Source organism: Cucurbita maxima, unplaced genomic scaffold (genome assembly GCF_002738345.1).
Source record: "Cucurbita maxima cultivar Rimu unplaced genomic scaffold, Cmax_1.0 Cma_Scf00017, whole genome shotgun sequence".
NCBI classification, from domain to species: domain Eukaryota; kingdom Viridiplantae; phylum Streptophyta; class Magnoliopsida; order Cucurbitales; family Cucurbitaceae; genus Cucurbita; species Cucurbita maxima.
Window position 1 is genome coordinate 2369806 of NW_019272033.1, and position 18639 is coordinate 2388444.

An 18639-nucleotide genomic window follows, 5' to 3' on the forward strand; every position below is an offset into this window, starting at 1 on the left:
TATCATTTTTCTTCTTCTTGTCTTTGGAAAATCTTCATATGCCAAACCTTTTATCTGCCATTTGCCAATGAAATTTGATGACATTTTAGAACTTAATTTAATTTGATTATCTTCAGGGATGGACTATTGTTTGGTTAACCATCTTTCTTTCCATTCGGGTTGGGTTGGGTTGCATCAGAAGTCAAGTAAGAAGGAATGAAACCACAGGGTTGTTAGATCTTCATCGGTTGGAGAGGGAAAAATCGTGAGGTTGACAGTGATACGTAACAAGTAACGGCTAAACTGAAAAATATCTAGTAGTAGTAAGTTTGGGCGATTACAAATAGCGTCATAATTGTTTTAAAAGGAAATCAAAATTAAAATAGTATGAAGTAGATTTTTAAATTTTCTCTTTTTTTGAGAGATCCGTGCTCTACCGGGTATTTGTAAAATTTATAGATCTATTTTTTTTAGTTCAATAGGGGTGAGATCTCATATAGTTTGTAAAGAAGAACGAAATAGTTCTTATACGTGAAAATGTTTTTTTAGTGGATACATTTTAATACATTAAGGGGATTCATTTCACATTATTTAAATTAAATAATGTATTAAACACACCTGGTTCGAAATATTAAATATTAAATATTTTTAGTTTTAGTTTGATTTAATTATTTAAAAATGATGATTATGTTGAAAATATGAAAATGGGGGATGCAAAGGACAATGGTGATTTGAGAGCAGAAATTAAAGCCAAATTAAAAGGGATAATCATTATTAGAGGTGTAATGGGAGTGGGCATAATCATAATTCATCCCTAATTATTACCTCCAAACCCCATTTTTTTTATTTAGAGAAGAATATAATGTCCGCTTTAGTCCATTACATATTTATTGTCAATTTCACAATTTTAAAATATGTATATTAAAAGAGGTTTCTACAATCTTATAGAAAATACTTATTCCCCTCTCCAACTATGTGGGATTCCACACATCGTCTGTGTCAACGACGGTCCAAATTCTAGTAAACTAAGTGTAGCACAATTACTCGTCTTTTTTTTTTTTTTTTTTTCATTTCTCAATCAAATCAAATATATATGAATATTGGTAGAAAATATTTATGTTTAGTAAAAAAATAACATTTCTAAAAGAAGTCATGAGTATTGATTACCATTATTATTTATATCTATATTATTAAATATTTAATAATAATGTTTCTATATGTGCTGTAGTCATCATTAATACAGAAAGTATTATTTGCAAGCAAGGTGCAAGGACTCACCTTCGATCCTTGTAAGAAGCTCAATCAATATAATTTAATTCAACATTATTGTTCATCTTTATCTTTTTAAAGTTGTTGAACTAAAAAATTATACAAATAACGGAAGGTTTATTTTTAAAATAATAAAACATAGCCAACATCCACGTCATAACTAGGATATACACAAATTGGATTGAAAAATACTTGTGAATTAATCCAATAGGTTGGTGACCCGAGCAACAGAAATAGAGTTTACAACCAAACCTATATTCAGGTTGGGTTAGGGTCGAGTCGTAATTTGTTTATTTACTTATTATTTATTTTAAAAAATTCTCCTTATTGATGTCATCTTAGTTAATAACTAAAATCTTATAAAATTTAAAAGATCATCACTAATATCATTAAAAATATTAAATGTTCTTAATCTTTTTAGGGGTAGGGTAGATGAGTAATGGGTTGGATTGCAACTTTGTTTGTAGGTGGTTCGATAGACAACTTGCAAACCGAACCAAATTTTCGATTTTTTAAAAATTTAACTCAATGCAAATAAAAAATATGTAATCTAACCTAACATTTATAGTTTGAATTAGATAGTATAAATTAATCCGACGGTCTAGATGCCACGAGTGAATAGAAAGTTGGATCTACATTGGATCTCACCTGAATCGACCTATCTATCTTTCCGAAGAGAAGTTTGGTTTCAAACAGAAGAAATACTCCATGTTAATGTGCCTTAGATAATCACATCTTAGGATCACGCGCTGAAGAGTATTTTAGAGGTACGCTCTACCACTAGAGCTACATGGGTAAAGATCGAAGAGTTGAAAGAACACGAAGAAAAACAACATGAATTCAAAAGGATATTTTTGTTTAATTGGAAGATTAGATCTAAGATTCCACAACAAGCTTAGGAACCAAATTTCTATAACAAAATGACAACAAAAATTGCTCAGATTTATGAGACTGTCAGAGCTTAAATCATTGAAGTTTTCAAGTTAATACTCATGGCTTTGTTTTGATTCTAAAATGATATCAAATTTCAAAATTTCACTGTACATCATCATATTCATGTTCTTCTCTTACAAATTCAAGCAAAATAAACAAAACCCACATCAGATCATGAACAATCCGATCTGGGTTTCCCAGTTTTCGTAACAAATTTCATCCTTAAACTGGAAAACAACATGGAAAAACAGGGGAAAACAGAGCACAGAGTTTCTTATTAATTTCTCCGATCTTCGTCGCCGCCGCCATCGCCGCCGTCATCTCTTCCAGCTCCGGCTTCTCAGAAATGGGTCATCATTACATCTACTAGTACTGGATCCACTCACGACCCATGTCTCTTTCGCAATATCAGATGAAAGCTTGTAAAAATCAGCATCATAATCCATTACCACCAAGCTTTCCTTCTTAGCCACCGCCTCCTTCTCCTCCTCCATTAACAATTTCAAGCTGATTTTCGATTGTTTTTCTTCTTGTTCTTGTTCTTGTTGTTCTTGTTTTGGTTTCCGTTCAATCCAGCCGGTTGACGGCGCCGACCTGCAACGCATCAGTAACAGAGCATTTGGCGGCGGAACAGAGCAAGGCTGCAGCTCGCCGGTGTCGTTTCTGGGTTTGGTTTCTTCTTCTTCTTCTTCTTCTTCTTCTTCGTTTTGTAGAACCATGAACCATTTCGAGAACATTGTTCTTCTTTTCGAAGTAGCTTCGGTGGGTTCTTCTTCGTATTCAGCTTCGGATTCAGCGTCGGATTCATATTCTTCTTCTTCTTCTTCTTCTTCTTCTTCCTCTGTTGTGATGTCGTCGGATTCAGGGAAGCCTTTGAAGCAACGGAAATCAAACCGGAAACCTCGTAAACACGACAGGAAATTAACGATTTCTCTCTTGAAACCAAACGGATTTTGATCTTGAATTTGGTTTCCCCAATTGGGTATTTTCTTTTTCTTATGAATTCGTTCGATTTCTTCCATAACAGATTGCCAGTTCTTAGTGGACCGACGAGCATGGGGTTTAATTTTGATCTGGCCGGCGCAGGTAACCTTCGGCGAAGTGGGTTCCGACGCCAGCTCCTTGGCCCATAGAAGAGGACTTGCTTGAGACTGAGACAGCGGCGGAGCTTTCTTCTGGTGGCGGCGGTGGGGTTCCGCCGATGCTCTGGCCGGACTGCAGGTGGGTTTGGGGAGGAGGGTAAGGCGGGCCCTCGCCGGAAAACAGACGAGAAGGTCCGCCGGCGGAGCGATGGATTTGGGTTTGGGATTATTTCTGGTTTTCATGGATTTCATGATTTGTGGATTGATGATGATGAAGAAGATGAGTGATGAATTTGGGTTTTAAAAGGAAATATTAAAGACAGGTTGGCTCACTTTTTTAGCCTTTAATTTATGATTTTTCTTTTTTATCATCATATCTCTCCCTCTCTCTTTATTTTTTTATTTATTTATTTAATTTCTTTTAACAATTCTTTACTTCATTTATCTCTTTTGGGTCTCACAATGTGGTTGCTTTCTTAGTCACCCTTCACTTTTTTCTCCATCTCCAAATTCTTCCATTACAATCCTCGTTTACCCCAACTTTTAGGTCGAGAGTATATGTAACCGTCTAAGTCTACGGTTACAGTTATAATATTGCCTGTTTTGACCCATTACGTAAGTCTCATGATTTTAAAACGCTTCTACTAGGGAGAGGTTTTCATACCCTTAACAAGAAATGTTTGGTTCCCTTCTCTCCGACTAATGTGGGGTCTCATAATCCACCTCCCCTTTGGGATCAGTGTCATCGTTGGCACACCACTCGGTGTCTGACTCTGATACCATTTGTAACGGCCTAAGTCCACCCCTAACAGATATTGTTATCTTTGTGCTTTCCCTTCTGGGCTTCCCCTCTTTTCCTCAAGGTTTTTAAAACGCGGCTACTATGAAAAGGGTCTAACCCTACTCCTACCAGAGCTAGTCATCAGACGGTGCAAGACACTGTTTGGAGTATGGCTTTCCATCGAGGTTTTTAAAATGAGTCTACTATGGAGAGAGTCTAGCTCTACTCCGACCAAAGGTAGTCTTTAGACGATGTGAGACACTGTTTGGAGTAGAGCTACACCCTTCTTCATAATATATGCGTTTTAAAAACCTTAAAAGGGAAACTCAAAAGGAAAAATCCAAAGATGACAATATTTGCTAGTGGTGGACTTAGGTTGTTACATTATACTATCATATAATCAGTTGAATTATGTTTAAATTGATAATGGACTAGGCGTACTCAAATGTAATTACAATATCCACATTTCATAAACATTTCAAAACTAAAACTTGAAACAACGCGAGTGAAGTTGAACGGAAGTTGGGACTCAAACACCATTACGTCATTCTATGTCATATGGTTATTCCATATCTCAATTTTAATAGATTTTTTATTTAAAGGGTGCAATTTTTTTATAATAAAAATAAAGGGGAATAGTAATATAATATGAAATGGAAAAGTGAAAGGAAGCCCCCCACGAGTATTGTTTCATGATACAATAATTATGTCAACTATTTAGGTTTAGGGTATGCCATGATACTCATTCATCCCCTATGGTGTTCATCATCAATAATCACAATATTTTATTCTTTATTCTCCAAATAATTTCTATGGGTTCTAATGGAATGATTTGAAGCCTCGTTCGTAAAGTCTCGCTCGAGAAGCCTCTCTCGATCAGCCTTGCTCGTATGCTTTATTGTTTAAATTTTCATGTTGAGTAGGATTAAAGACTCACGAGCTTACTCGTGAGAAGTTCCTGTAGGTATCATATAGATAAATGTACCACAGGTCTCCTTGTAAGCCTTTTCAAGAAGTTGGGTTAACCGACAATGGCAAACACGTGAGAGGGACATAACCTATCAAGTTATGTACTTAAGAAGTAGAGGCATGTTTCCCTATGAGACCGTGAAGAAAAATATAAATAAAAGTGACTTATCCATAAAAATAAAATAAAAAAATCTTCTCTTGTATTGGGCTCTTAGGCCCAAAGATTGGGTCATATTGGGCTCACAGGCCCAAAGATTGGGTCGTATTGGGCGATTAGGCCCAATTAAAAGAGAGCCCTAAGTGGTCCAGAACAAATTAGAAACAAGATTTTTAAAAAATAAAAGAAAATGAACATATTACTGATATGTTTTTTTTAGCTCAGAAATTTTAAAATTTACAATTTTTTCAAAAGAAAGAAAAAAAAGAAAATCTAGAAAGAGTTTATCTCAAACTGAAACCTCTTACCCTTCGTCAATAACGCTGCCACGGCGTTTGTGTACACATCATCATCTTCAAATGCGCTCAGTGCCAAGTCAGCGTCTTCTTTCTCCACGTCAGTAGATTCATCTATGCTGGCATTTCCAGTGGGCCTCACCACCACCAACGTAGCATCCTCCATACAGAGCCCTTGCCGGATCTCCAGCAACGGCCAGTACTTCATCCTCACCGTCGTGCTCGGTATCCTAGTTCTCATCTGCCACCTCCCCGCTGCCTCTCCGCCGCCGCACATTCTCGATCTCCTAAAATCCTCTAAACTATTCTCCTCCATCACCACCACACCATTCCCTCCCCTGTCTCTCAACACCAGATTCTTCATCTCCAAATGCTCCACCACCACCTCCGCCATCACGTGGTGCCTCGCCGATGCCGTCATCAGAGCGCCCATCATCCAGAGCACTTTCGCTTTCATCCCTGTGACAAAACCGAAATCAACACCATCCACTTCCATCACCTCTCGACCATCGGAGTTCCTAATCTTTTCAAAACTCAAAATCACACAGTTCCTAAGCGCATCACCGAACTCCGCTCTCCATTTAACGACTCTCTCAATTTCAAAATCTTTAGTCGGAAACTCGATCTGGAGGCGCTGGATCCAGTAGAACTGGCGGAGGATTTGCGCGGGAGACTTCTGCAATTTGGATTTGAGGAGAATAGAGGAAATAAAATAGAAGAAGGATTTAACGGTAGATTTAAAGAAGTTGAAGAGGTGAGAGTTAGGGCCGGAATCCGAATCGGAATCGGAATCGGAGGAAATGATACAATCGATCTTGAGAAAAAGGGAATCGGAATGAGGAACGAGGGAGTTGAAGCGCTTCGAGACGGCTCTGCAACGGATCAAGGTTTTGACATCGCAGACAGAATTGAAGATCAGAAGAACGAGAGAATCGGGAAGGGAATCGAAGCCGTCGTCGTCGATACGATTTGAAGAAGAAGCATCTTGTTCTTGTACTTCCGCCATTGGAAATCGTATAAAGCTTTTTTTCTTTTTCCGTTTCTGCCTTTCATTTTTCCAACTTATTAACAGAAGCTAGGCGTGCAAGTCACGTGGGAGAGAGAGAGAGAGAGGCAAAGTTGCGTGTGGTTCGAGCGTTAACCTGACATCAGTGGGACCCACAGGCCCAAAATTAAGCCCATTCAAATTCATGAAAGAGTTTAATAAGTTTTAAAAACAATTAATTTATTTATTACCTACTAATTTAAATTTTATAAATTTTATGTTTAATAAAATAAATAATTAATTCATTACAAATAAGTTAAACTCTTAAATTTATTAGATATTTTTTAAAATTTTAGAACTAATAAATAATTTTAAAAAATTATAGACAGAAATAAAATGTTACGTCACTCCCTTCAAAATGTCTTAATTTAACGATATTAAATTATATGTTTTTTTAATTAAATTATTAATAAAGTGTGGAGTGTATTTGTTAAAGTTAAAAAAATAAATAGAATATTGTTACATAATAAAAATTTTGATTCTTTGAATATAAAAGTGACGACATGCTTACGTGATGTGAAAGAGGACAATGAAATCAATTCAATCAAACTGAATTATTCAATGTTGCAATTTAATTTGTTCAATTTTTACTGTAAAAAAATTAAATAGAAAAATAAGTAATCTTAATTGCATCATTTGAAAAATTCAATACATGAACCTCTTATGATCATTGTAGTAAATAGTAAATGTTTTTACCCAAAAAAAAAAAAAAAAAAAGAAAGAAACAGTAATTTTTACTCAAGTTAAAAGGAACATTACTGCGAATATGGATGCTCTAAGATGGTCAACAGAGTTACCAAAATAATCGAATATTTTATAATGGAACGATTTGAAGTCTACTTGATAAGTCTTGCTCGTATGCTTTATTCTTTAAATTTTCTTACTTTTACACTATGACTTGGTTTAGAGACTCGTGAGTTTACTCTTAAGAAGTTTCCGTAGGTATCGTATAAACGAATAAACGACAGGTCTCCTTGAAAGTCTTTTCAAGAAGTTGGGCTGAGGGGTAGTAGCAAATACGTGAGAGAGACATGACCTATCAAGTTGTGTACTTACAAAGTGGAGGCACGTTTTCTTCTCCTACTTACTTTTTGGTACAATTTCGACAATGAAACCGTGAAGGAAAACATAAATAAAAGTGATTCATCCCATAAAAAAAAATACCTAATACTACTCTAACTCGGGCTCGATATAACTGCATATACCAATAATGTGCATCTTACTTTCTAGTGAGTATTTTACTCAGATAAAAGTCCGGTAGTGACGTGGATTTTGTTGTCGAATTGGGCTCTTAGGCCCAATTAAAAGCGAGCCTTGAGTTGGACCCGAACAAATTAGAAATCAAGATTTTTAAAAAATAAAAGAAAATGTACATATTACTGATATATTTTTTTCAGCTCAGAAATTTTCAAATTTACAATTTTTTTAAAAGAAAAAAAAAAGAAAAAAAAAAGAGGAAAATCTAGAAAGAGTTTATCAACATCTTAAACCTAGTACCCTTCGTCAATAACTCTGCCACGGCGACTGTGTACACATCATTATCTTCAAATGCTCTCAGTGCCAAGTCAGCGTCTTCTTTCCGCATGTCAGCAGTTTCATCCTCGCTGGCATTTCCAGTGGGCCTCACCACCACCAACGTAGCGTCCTCCATACAGAACCCGTGCTGGAGATCGAGCAACGGCCAGTACTTCATCCTTACCGTCGTTCTCGGTACTCTAGTTCTCAACGTCCGCCTCTCCGCCGTCCGTCTCTCCGATGTCTCTCCGCCGTCGCCGCAAACTCTCGATCTCCTAAAATCCTCTAAACCATTCTTCTCGATCACCACCACACCATTCCCTTCCCCGTCTCTCAACACCAGATGCTTCATCTCCAAATGCTCTACCACCACCTCCGCCATCACGTGGTGCCTCGCCAACGCCGTTATCAGAGTGCGCATCAACCAGGTCACTCTCGCTTCCATCCCTGGGAAGAAATCGACACCGAAATTATCCACAGCCATCATCGCCCGACCATCGAATTTCCTAATCTTTTGAAAACTCAAAATCACGCAGCTCCTAAGCGTATCACCGAACTCCGCTCTCCATTTAACGGCTCTCGAAACTTCAAGGCCCTTAGTCGGAAACTCGATCTGGAGGCGCTGGATCCGGTGGAACTGACGGAGGATTTGCGCGGGAGACTTCTGCGATTTGGATTTGAGGAAAACAGGGGACATAAAATAGAAGAAGGATTGCAAGGTAGTTTGAAAGAAGTCGAATAAATTGGAGGTTGGAACGGAATCGGAATCGGAATCGGACTCGGAATCGGAGGAAATGGAACAGTCGATCTTGAGAAAAAGGGAATCGGAATGAGGAACGAGGGAGTTGAAGCGCTTCGAAACGGCTCTGCAACGGATCAAGGCTTTGACATCGGAGACAAAGTTAAATATCACAAGAACGAGGGAATCTGGAAGAGAATCGAAGCCGTCACCGGCGACGCGAATTGAAGAAGAAGCATCTTGTTCTTGAACTTCCGCCATTGGAAACCGTATAAACCTTTCTTCGTTCACTTTTTTCCGTTTCAGCCTTCCATTTTTTGAACTTATTAACAGAAGCTACGCGTGCAAATCACGTGATGAGAGAGAGAGAGAACGTGCCATATTGCTGTGGTTTGTACCTGACATCAGTGGGCCCACAGGCCCAAACTTAAAAAGCCCATTCAAATTCATCCAAATTTTTTTCAAGTCTCTTCAGAATGTTTTACAAAATAAAAAGGAATATTAAAATATTTTCGAACATAATATTAATATTATTATCGGTCCCACAAATTGTTTATTTATTTTTTTAATAATTTTTAAAAATTTTTTATCGACTTTCCAATTTTATTTTTAGCATAAAGTATTATAATTAATAAATATGAATTATAAATTTATTATTGTAGTTTGATTTTTTTTAATTTATTAGATATTTTTTAAAATGTTACGAATTAACAAACAAAATTACATTGGTTGGGATCCTCATGCACAGAAAAAGATTACGGTCTATTTGATAATGATCAAATGACATTGCCTCTTCTACCCGAACCCATGAATCCCTTAGATATGATATAAAATGAATGTTGTTATATCGTTGATACGAGATTTCTCTAAGGAGAAGGCACTCTTGGGGTTTTTTATTTGATTGTATCGAAAGGCCCAATAGATTGAGATTTTCCTATTGGGCCAGGTCATTTCGGAGAAAGCGGATCGTTTCTAATGAAAATGATAAGTTTCAAGAGAATGATTCAGAATTCATGAACCGTGCAGTACCAAACACGAGATAGATCTTCCAATGAACAAGGCTTTGTTCGAATCTTCTCGCAAATCTTCAGGGGGACAACCAGATAAACAACGTTAAACGGAGAGGCAACGAAATAACAAACTTAGTTATATGTGAGGAATAATGGCTGACTCGAAACGGTAAATAATGTGTCGGTAAAAAAAAAAAAGGGTAAGGGTTGACCGAGTAAAAACCGAACCCCAAACACTTTTATCTAATATTAAACGTAATGAATTGTAAAAAAAATGGCTTGGAATTCGGATTTGGTTTCAAGAAACTACCATCCAATGCCTTTCCCTCTTCCTCCTATCCCCATGCAATCCATGCAAACCACAAACCACACCCATTACTCTTCATTCCCTAATTCTCCTTCTTCTTCTTCTCTATCCTCCTTTTTCTTCTCTCTCTATGGCGGAGCCCGAGCGGACTCACTCTAATCTTCTACCCGTCCATCCCGGGTTCTCTCCCGGCACCTACGTCATTCAGATCCCCAAGGATCAAATCTATCGCATTCCACCTCCTGAAAACGCCTTCATCGTCGAATGTCATCGTAACCCTTCTGTCTCCACTTCTAACCGTCGTCGCTCTTGTTGTTTTCGTATCTTCGTCCCTATCTTCATCGTCCTTCTCTTCATCCTCATCCTAGCCCTCGTCCTCCCTCCTCTTCTCACCCCTCCCAAACCCCCAATCTTCAAGCTCACCAAATTTCGATTCACCCCCTCCACTCGCAACTTCCATATAGACCTGAATATCCTCAACCCGAACCCTTCTGGCTTCATCGAGTTCAAATCTCCTTCACACGTTTCCCTCTTCTTCCGAAAACACAAAGTCGCTGTGGCTAAGTTCCCTCTTATCCAACAAGAACATGGCTCCCAACGACATGTCGCGTTAGCCCTTCACACCAAATCCTCCTCGTTCCCCAAGGAATTGGAGAGACGAATCAAAAACAACAAGTCGAAGCTCAAAACTTCCATGTCTTTGATGATGGATCTTCCCGCCCATACGAAAGGTCGGCTCTCGACACGTCGGGATGTCAAATTTGTTGTCATTTGTAGCTTTACGGTCAACACGTTCGGAAAACATTCACATATACTATCACAAGATTGTCAAATCGAACGCCAATGACAATACGATACCAAAAAAGGGTAAAAATTATTGGTATATTCACTTCCATTTTCATTTGCTTACCCTAAATACGATTAAACAACGTCAATGGTAACCCGTATCATCTCTTAACCTTCGTTTCGTTATAAGGGCAGTTTTTTCAATCTTTTTTATGTGAACTTTTCTCTGTTAATCGATGGTTTTTTAGGGTTCATGTCTTTATAATTTTTAGGGTTCTAAAAATTCAACCTAAAAAAACTAATTGATCGAATTCTCGAGGCATGAACACCAGTTTTTTCTTGTAAACCCGTGATTTCAAACATTAATTTTGTGGATAAATATGATTTTTTTTTAATTATTAAAAAAAAAATCCCGACAACCCAATCCAACTCGTGTAAAAAATCTAACCCAACCCACTCAACCCATATTATAACAGCCAAAGCCGACTGTTAGTAGATATTGTTCTCTTATGGCTTTCTATGTCAGACTTCCCCTCAAGCCCCTCAAGGTTAACCGACATGTCATATTGCTGGATCTAATAATCCACTCCCTTTGGGAGCCAGCGTCTTCACTGGCAGATTGTTGGATGTCTGGCTCTATACCATTTGTAAGAGCCTAAGCCCACTGCTAATAGATATTATCCTCTTTGAGCTTTCTCTTCCAAGTTTCTCCTCAAGTTAAATAAATAAAACACATGAAGTTAAAACTCGAAGGTAAAGTAACGTTTTTACAAGCTTATCGTCCAAAACCCAAAATTATCGTTTTTTAAAATCAAACCCACTAAGAACGGTTAGTTTTTATCGAACATTTAGAATGATATTACAAAAGTACCATTATCATTACTTGAAAACTAAGAAAATATGTGATTGTTCTATCTAAAAGTAAAAACACCCTAGAAAGCAAACATCTAGGGCATATGTTCCCTTGGGAAAGGTCATGTCCAAGTCACATGCAAATCAATATCTAATAATATAGGGCACCCCTCCACGACCAAGGGCCATCTAGGTGCCACCCCACAGTTCTATTATTATTGTTATTATTATTATTATTATTATTATTGAGAATCTCAATGAACCCTTCCTTTTCTTTACGATATGCAAAGATAAAGACACATGCCCTTCACTTGGTGGGTATCCCCCCAGTGAATGGACTCAAAGAGAACAAAAAAAAGCCCCACCATTTCTAATAATAATGCTCCTGCACTCACGTACATTTTTGTTTCCATACTAGCATAAAAACAACAAACATCGTCCTACCTTCTCGAGTTTTCTCGACCATTCAAGCATAGAATAATAACGTGGGAGAAGTAACGATCAACGATCGATCTTACTCGAGAGTTTTCGTAGGGTACGTTAAAACATTTAAAACCCATTTCGAGAGGAGTTAACGGGAGGTCGAGGACAGAGAATATAATCCGAGAAAGACGGTTTTAGGGCAATAATTGGAGCGTTTTTAGGGTTTAGAAGAAGCAATGATGGGATTGAATATGCTTTTCTTTACACGTCTGAAAAATGAAAAGATTCAACTAGAGAGGGATGGATGTTGAGTTGTGTTTGTGTATATATAGTTTTGGTGTAAAACCCATTAATCAATATTTAATAAATTATTTATTTATTTATATAAAGAAAAAAAGGGAAAAAATGTGATTTTTATTAGGGTGAAGAAGTGGAATCCAACTCCTCATTCAACAATGATTTCCCCTTTTCCCAAGGAGTAGTGGGTTTTCCTTTTTCACCACCTAACTCCTTGAAAATAACTCCATTAATCAAAACCACCATCATCCAATCACGAAGATTCGTTTCAGATTTCCGTTACGATTTCAAAGGTCGATGATCTAATCTTACGCTCGATAATTGTTGAATTAAACGAAAACTCGAAAATGATTTCTATAAAGGGTTAGACTAATCACGTATACAATCCTTGAATTCTCGGTGTGGATGCTATATTGTTGGTTCTCATCCTTCAGAGGTTACGTGTAACAGTCTGAGTCTACTGTTAGTAGATATTGTCCGTTTTGGCTTGTTACGTATCTTCGTAAGCTGTTGTGAGATCTCACATCGATTGGAGAGGAGAACGAAACATTTCTTATAAGAGTGTGGAAATCTCTCCCTAGTAGACATGTTTTAAAACTGTGAGACTAACGACGATACGTAATGGGTATTCGACTGTTAAAAGTAGTATCAGAACCAGATATTGGGGTCTCAAGGGAGCTGGATTGTGAGATCTCACATCGGTTGGAGATGAGAACGAAACATTTCTTATAAGGGTCCAGAAACTTCTCTCTAGAAGACGCGTTTTAAAACCGTGAAGTTGCCTCTAACCATCCAGTATGTCTACTATTAGTAGATATTGTCCGCTTTGGCTCATTACGTATCTCTGTCAGCTATTGTGAGATCCCACATCGGTTGGAGAGGAGAACGAAACATTTCTTATAAGGGTGTGGAAATCTCTCCCTAGTAGACGTGTTTTAAAACTGTGAGACTAACGACGATACGTAATAAGTCTTGGGTTGTTACAAATAGTATTAGAACCAGACACTAGGGCCCCAAAGGGGCTGGATTGTGAGATCTCACATCGGTTGGAGATGAGAACGGAACATTCCTTATAAGGGTCCAGAAACTGCTTTCTAAAAGACACGTTTTAAAACCGTGAAGCTGACGGCGATACATAATGAACCAAAGCGGACAATATCTCCTAATGGGTGGATTTGGGTTGTTACACTACGAGTGTGATAGGTGCATCGTCAACAAAAAGATCATCCTAAGATGATTATCACATGGCTACGAGAATCTATCAAACACTCTCGTTGAAATGCTAACCCTAATGAGTTTGGACATATATTGTAAGATCTAAAAGGTAAAGGAGATTAATTATGATCCAAAATTGAGAACAAAGTAGAGGCTAGAGACATAAAAGTGTTGCTTTTTAGGTTGTTTAATCATAGTTGAAGTGATACCATATCACAATCATCATCGATCATCATCAATCATCTAAGTTTAAACTTAGATCACTTTGAGTATCAATAGTTTTGGTTCAAAAGCCAAAAGAAAGCCCTTGTGCCTTTTAAATGCCTTAAATAGTTGCATGATTGTTGATCATTGCAATGGCATACACATCCAAAAACATATGTTTTATTGTTGTACTTCTTTCTTCGTGGTTAGACGTTTGACTTGAAGTAATTCTATGTTGGGTGGCTTCTTAGAAATATTCCTAAAAACATGCAAATGGTGACAAAAAGTATTAAAGGATTCGTGTTGATTTATCGGGATAATCAAGACAAGTAGGTAATGTGATTTTGAGCAGTGGAGTTACAGCTCTTTCGAGTTTAACGAGATAGAGCTCAAGATTATATTGAATATCATTGACTTTTAAAATGATAATTGATATCGAATATTTTGAAGTATCTTAGGTAGGTGACCGGTAGACAAATAATTTAGAAATTGATATAAATTAATAATGAGCATAAAACATAAACATAAAATAGAGAATTAATTTGAAATTTCACTCTTTGAGTGAATTCAAAATGACTTAAATGTCCTTCTATTTTTTTATTATTTTTTTTATTTTTAATTAATCAGATGGAGTGAGAAAATCCCTTCGATCTTTTCCAATTCACCAGCCGACACAGAAACTCTTCAACCTGGACCAAACAAATTCAAAAAGGGTAAAAACGTAAATGTACATAGAGATTTTTTAATTTTTAAAAATTAAAAATTGAGTTAATTACCTCGGATGGTTCTTGCAAGGAATAAGAAGCACAAGTTTCCTTAGGGAATTTCGATACTAAAATTCCAAACCCTAATCCTTTACTTTGCAAAACCTGTCCAATTCATATAATCCCATATTTATTAAAAAATAAAAAAAAACATTTATTATTTTATTTCTTAAAAAATATCGATACCTTAAATGCATCCTCGTCCGTCCGATCATCTCCAATATAAACCGGCAAAACATCACTAGAATTTGCAAACCCTGATCAAAGTCAACCATATCAGCACCGACAAACCCTACATTACACATTAGGTTAGATAATAATACGAGTTTAATTCACCTAATGACTCAAGTAAGAATTCCAAAGCTTTGCCCTTGTCCCATTTGATAGCAGGTCGAATCTCGAGTACCTATCAAGATTATTTGTATTTTTAGCGAGCGTGAGGAAAATAAATAAATAAAAATAATGGTCGTAAAAAGTAAAAGGGTTGGCACGTGCGGGTGAGATACCAGGATTTTTCCATAATTAAAATAAAATAAAAATTATACCTTTCTTCCTAAAGTGAGAATCAATTTAGGATATTGATTAACCACGGATTTAACTCGGTCCGCTAATCCAGCCCATTTCTGTAATTTCACTCCCAAAAAAAAGTAATTAATAATTTATTTTTATTAGGATTTATTTATTTAATTATTTATTTGAAAAAAAATAATTACTTTTTCATCGACGCAGCGAAAATGCACAGAAATGCAGAACTTATTGTTTTCCACTTTTGCCCCTGTAATGGAATTTGTTATTTCTGACAACGTTTTATGTACCTGAAAAAAATAAATAAATAAACAATTTTAAAAATTTTAAATTAAAATTAAAAATATAATTAAATCTATAATAGTGTTTGGATACGGGCTTGACTTTTTCCCACAAACAAACACAAACCTCGTCAGTTTCAAAATAAATAAATAAAATAAAATTACAAACCTCGTCAATCATGGGTAGCAGCTCGCTTGCCGGTTGGAAAAGCACTGCTTCATTGCCCTGGAATTTATTTATTTTAAATATTAATTTAAATATATAATATTTATTTATTTATTTATATTGCTTACTTTTTTGGATTTATAGCCTTTTGTTGGGCCTTGTATGTCCATTCCATGGCTACCTGCGTAGAACAGCTCTGCTAATCCTACAAACTCGTACACCTACAAGTCACGATAGTTTATGTTTAAAGTAGACAATATAGTATCGTTGTGGAGAGCCTCATGAAATTTATACCTTGTCTCGACACCTTCCGCTGACGATGGCGGTGGGAAAATGGGCGGCGATGTTCTTTACGGCTGCTCTCATCTGCTTGTCGGATGAGTTAATGGTGAGAGAAAAGAAGAATTGGATGAATGGTTGTGTTGTTGTTAGATGAAAGTGTCTCACATTGGTTAACATGGCATTAGGGTCATGCCCTAAACTTAGCGTGCCAATAGATTGACAAATCCTCGAATGTTGAACAAAGAACTCCAAAAAGTAAAAAAGGAGGCTTAAGGAGTCAAGCCTCTCGAAGGTACGAAGACAGTAAAAAATGACTAAGACTCCAAAGGAATTGAGCCTCGATTAAGGGGAGGCGTGCTTTGTTCGAGGGGAGGTGTTGGATGATGAAAGTCCCATATCCGCTAATTTAGGGAATGATCATGAGTTTATAAGTGAGAAATACTAACTCCATTGGTATGAGGCCTTTTGAGAACAAAGCCATGAGAGCTGATGCTCAAAGGATAATATAATACCATTGTGGAGAGTGTGTTCGTCTGACGTTTGTTAATAGGGTGATTTTAAAGAACACTAACCTCATGGGTCATGAATGCTCTGTCGGGATCTTCAACGATTGGGGAAAGAGTGCCGTCGTAATCCAAGAACATGACGATTTGTTTGCCTTTTGAGGCGGTTGTAATTTCGTCGAACATGTTGAGTGCAGACGGGAGATGAAGCTACAATGTGTAACAAAACAGAGTAAAAATTGGTGAGAATCGTAATGGATTAAGGAAGGAAGAAGAACAGTGGAGGGAGGGAGCTGACAATCCATGGCGGCGATTGAGCGGTGGATTGGGAGAGAGAAATTGCTGAGTTCAGACGAGTTGGAGATGAAGCTCTCATCAAATCAACAGAGCAAGCAATGGCTCTGTTTCTGCCTCCTCCTCCTCCTCCGCCACCGCCTCCACCGCCGCATCCGCCATTTTCAGTTCTTTTGAGAAGCTTCTTCTTTAACATATTCGCTGCAAATCCGCCGATTCTGGCGGCTGTTATGGCGACGCCGATTCGGGATTTGGCGATGGGAAGAGATGGTTTCCGGTTGGTCATATGTGGGGAATGAAGAATTGAAAACAAAAACAGAGCAAAACAGAGCAAAACAGAGGATTTTGAAGAGGACGAAGACGATGATGATGGGGAAAGAAAGGGTGAATTTATAACAGAGATTCATAGCGCTAATGGACCAAATTATTAATCTTTTCTTTGCTTTAGTTGCTGTACTTTTCAGCCACCACTCGCTCATCCCCACCACCCCCAAATATTATTCTCTCCCTCTCTCTAAATATCCATTTTCTTCTTAAATAATTATTTTTCTTTAATTAATAATTTAAATAATCCGCATTATAACCTTAACAATCACGTAAATAGTTTAACTAAAATCACTCGTTAATACCTATTTTATGTAGTTGTCTCAATCAATAGATTAGATGTTCGAATTTTTTTTTGCTTCGAGATTAAGAGAGCGAAAATGGGCCAAGGACCACTTAACCCCACTTTGAAAATTTTAAAATAAATAATTAAAAAAAATTGATTATTATTATTATTATTTATTTTAAATTTCTATTTTTTATGATCCATAATAGAGTTAAAAATGTGAGGGTGGATTAATTAATATTAATGTCTTAATTTTAAAATTTTAAAATTTTAAATTTTAATTGTGACATTCGAGTAAATGAGGGGTACATGAATAAACTAAGACCACAATCGAAAAGAGCGGTCTTAAGATATGATAGCTAAAAAAACTTAAAATACACCTTCGTTTACGTTGACTTGACTTTAAGAAATCCAAAATTAAATGAGCAAATTTATCTTGAAATTACTCGTGTTAGGATGTAGAGGAATGTCGAGACTATAAAATATTGAATCCATATTGGATCAATTCTACGTATTTATTAAATTTTACTATAATAATAATAAATAAAAAAAGAAATAAAAGATAAAAAAGTAAAATTATTATCATATGGGTTTCAATTTTGGAATAAAACAAATATCATGCACCTTTTAGAGTTAGAAAAAAAGAGCTACTTTTTTCCTTTTTTTATTTTTTTAATTTTAATTTTAATTTTAATTATTGATTAAAGTGGAAATAGAATGGGAAATAACATAAATTGGACTTTCTCTTTCACAAGTCAATTATTATTATTATTATTATTATTATTATTTTCTCCTTCCTTTTATGCTTTCTTTTAAAACAAAAGTAGATAATAAAAATTAATTATTTCTTTCATTATTTTTCAATATTTCAAATAAATATATTATTACCAGTTGAATCATTCCATTAAAATTTGATATATTTTATTTATTATAATATCCAATATTGAAATATAAATAAGGTTGACAAAAAATATATTATTATTTAAGGATGGAGCTTTTATTGTCGGAAAATTAATAATTTCCTTTTTCCCATGATTATGTCGTGGGAAATATGTAATTTAGTTAAAACCAGACTAAGATAAAAGATTCCATATTCTCACAAAATAATAATGTTTCTTTACATTCTTTACATATCTCTTTTACACGTCTATTTCCGGTCGAGTAAGTTCTTGAGTGCTAATTCTAACTTGGGGTCCTTTAAAAAACCTATAAAATGTCTAAATTTCAGTTTTCGAGATTTGGTTCTTAAAATTTTACGTGTAAAATGTTACTGAAATTTTGCACAATGAGACTTAGAATTGTGGGTCGTGTACTAATGAAATGAATACATATGATGGTAGCTCCCGAATGATCCC

General features: G+C 36.1%; 5 protein-coding genes across 5 annotated transcripts; 1 reads left to right on the forward strand and 4 right to left on the reverse strand.

Moving 5' to 3' along the window:
• Window positions 1-2498: 2498 nt before the first annotated feature.
• Window positions 2499-3515, reverse strand: LOC111492421. Its single transcript, XM_023141760.1, has 2 exons — window positions 2776-3515; window positions 2499-2688 (listed from the first exon to the last, which is right to left on the reverse strand). Exons 1-2 carry the CDS (start codon window positions 3513-3515, stop codon window positions 2499-2501), a joined length of 930 nt encoding a protein of 309 aa, XP_022997528.1.
• A 1885-nt stretch (window positions 3516-5400) lies between these two features.
• LOC111492179 (F-box protein At1g78100-like) lies at window positions 5401-6485 on the reverse strand. The gene has a single exon (XM_023141439.1). It carries the CDS (start codon window positions 6470-6472, stop codon window positions 5444-5446), a length of 1029 nt encoding a protein of 342 aa, XP_022997207.1. The 5' UTR covers window positions 6473-6485; the 3' UTR covers window positions 5401-5443.
• Window positions 6486-7949: 1464 nt separating this feature from the next.
• Window positions 7950-9037, reverse strand: LOC111492177 (F-box protein At1g78100-like). Its single transcript, XM_023141436.1, has one exon. The coding sequence runs from the start codon at window positions 9024-9026 to the stop codon at window positions 7974-7976; it is 1053 nt and encodes a 350-aa protein (XP_022997204.1). The 5' UTR covers window positions 9027-9037; the 3' UTR covers window positions 7950-7973.
• Window positions 9038-10212: 1175 nt separating this feature from the next.
• LOC111492422 (NDR1/HIN1-like protein 13) lies at window positions 10213-10929 on the forward strand. Its single transcript, XM_023141761.1, has one exon. It carries the CDS (start codon window positions 10213-10215, stop codon window positions 10927-10929), a length of 717 nt encoding a protein of 238 aa, XP_022997529.1.
• Window positions 10930-14471: 3542 nt separating this feature from the next.
• LOC111492159 (probable trehalose-phosphate phosphatase D) lies at window positions 14472-17116 on the reverse strand. Its single transcript, XM_023141416.1, has 11 exons — window positions 16679-17116; window positions 16450-16590; window positions 15890-15961; window positions 15724-15816; window positions 15599-15655; window positions 15337-15438; window positions 15169-15246; window positions 14960-15029; window positions 14810-14880; window positions 14636-14728; window positions 14472-14548 (listed from the first exon to the last, which is right to left on the reverse strand). The coding sequence occupies exons 1-11, from the start codon at window positions 16958-16960 to the stop codon at window positions 14483-14485; spliced, it is 1125 nt and encodes a 374-aa protein (XP_022997184.1). The 5' UTR covers window positions 16961-17116; the 3' UTR covers window positions 14472-14482.
• Between the last annotated feature and the right edge of the window lie 1523 nt (window positions 17117-18639).

What these genes read in the sequence shown, in the direction of transcription:
- LOC111492421 (XM_023141760.1), bottom strand. Translation starts at nt 3,515, where the DNA reads ATGAAATCCATGAAAACCAGAAATAATCCCAAACCCAAATCCATCGCT. An exon ending in CTGTTACTGATGCGTTGCAG is followed by an intron (nt 2,689 to 2,775) that starts GTCGGCGCCGTC and finishes ATCGAAAATCAG; the next exon opens with CTTGAAATTGTTAATGGAGG.
- LOC111492179 (XM_023141439.1), bottom strand. Translation starts at nt 6,472, where the DNA reads ATGGCGGAAGTACAAGAACAAGATGCTTCTTCTTCAAATCGTATCGAC.
- LOC111492177 (XM_023141436.1), bottom strand. Translation starts at nt 9,026, where the DNA reads ATGGCGGAAGTTCAAGAACAAGATGCTTCTTCTTCAATTCGCGTCGCC.
- LOC111492422 (XM_023141761.1), top strand. Translation starts at nt 10,213, where the DNA reads ATGGCGGAGCCCGAGCGGACTCACTCTAATCTTCTACCCGTCCATCCC.
- LOC111492159 (XM_023141416.1), bottom strand. Translation starts at nt 16,960, where the DNA reads ATGACCAACCGGAAACCATCTCTTCCCATCGCCAAATCCCGAATCGGC. An exon ending in GCGGAAGGTGTCGAGACAAG is followed by an intron (nt 15,817 to 15,889) that starts GTATAAATTTCA and finishes CGTGACTTGTAG; the next exon opens with GTGTACGAGTTTGTAGGATT. An exon ending in TTCTCACTTTAGGAAGAAAG is followed by an intron (nt 15,030 to 15,168) that starts GTATAATTTTTA and finishes TAATCTTGATAG; the next exon opens with GTACTCGAGATTCGACCTGC.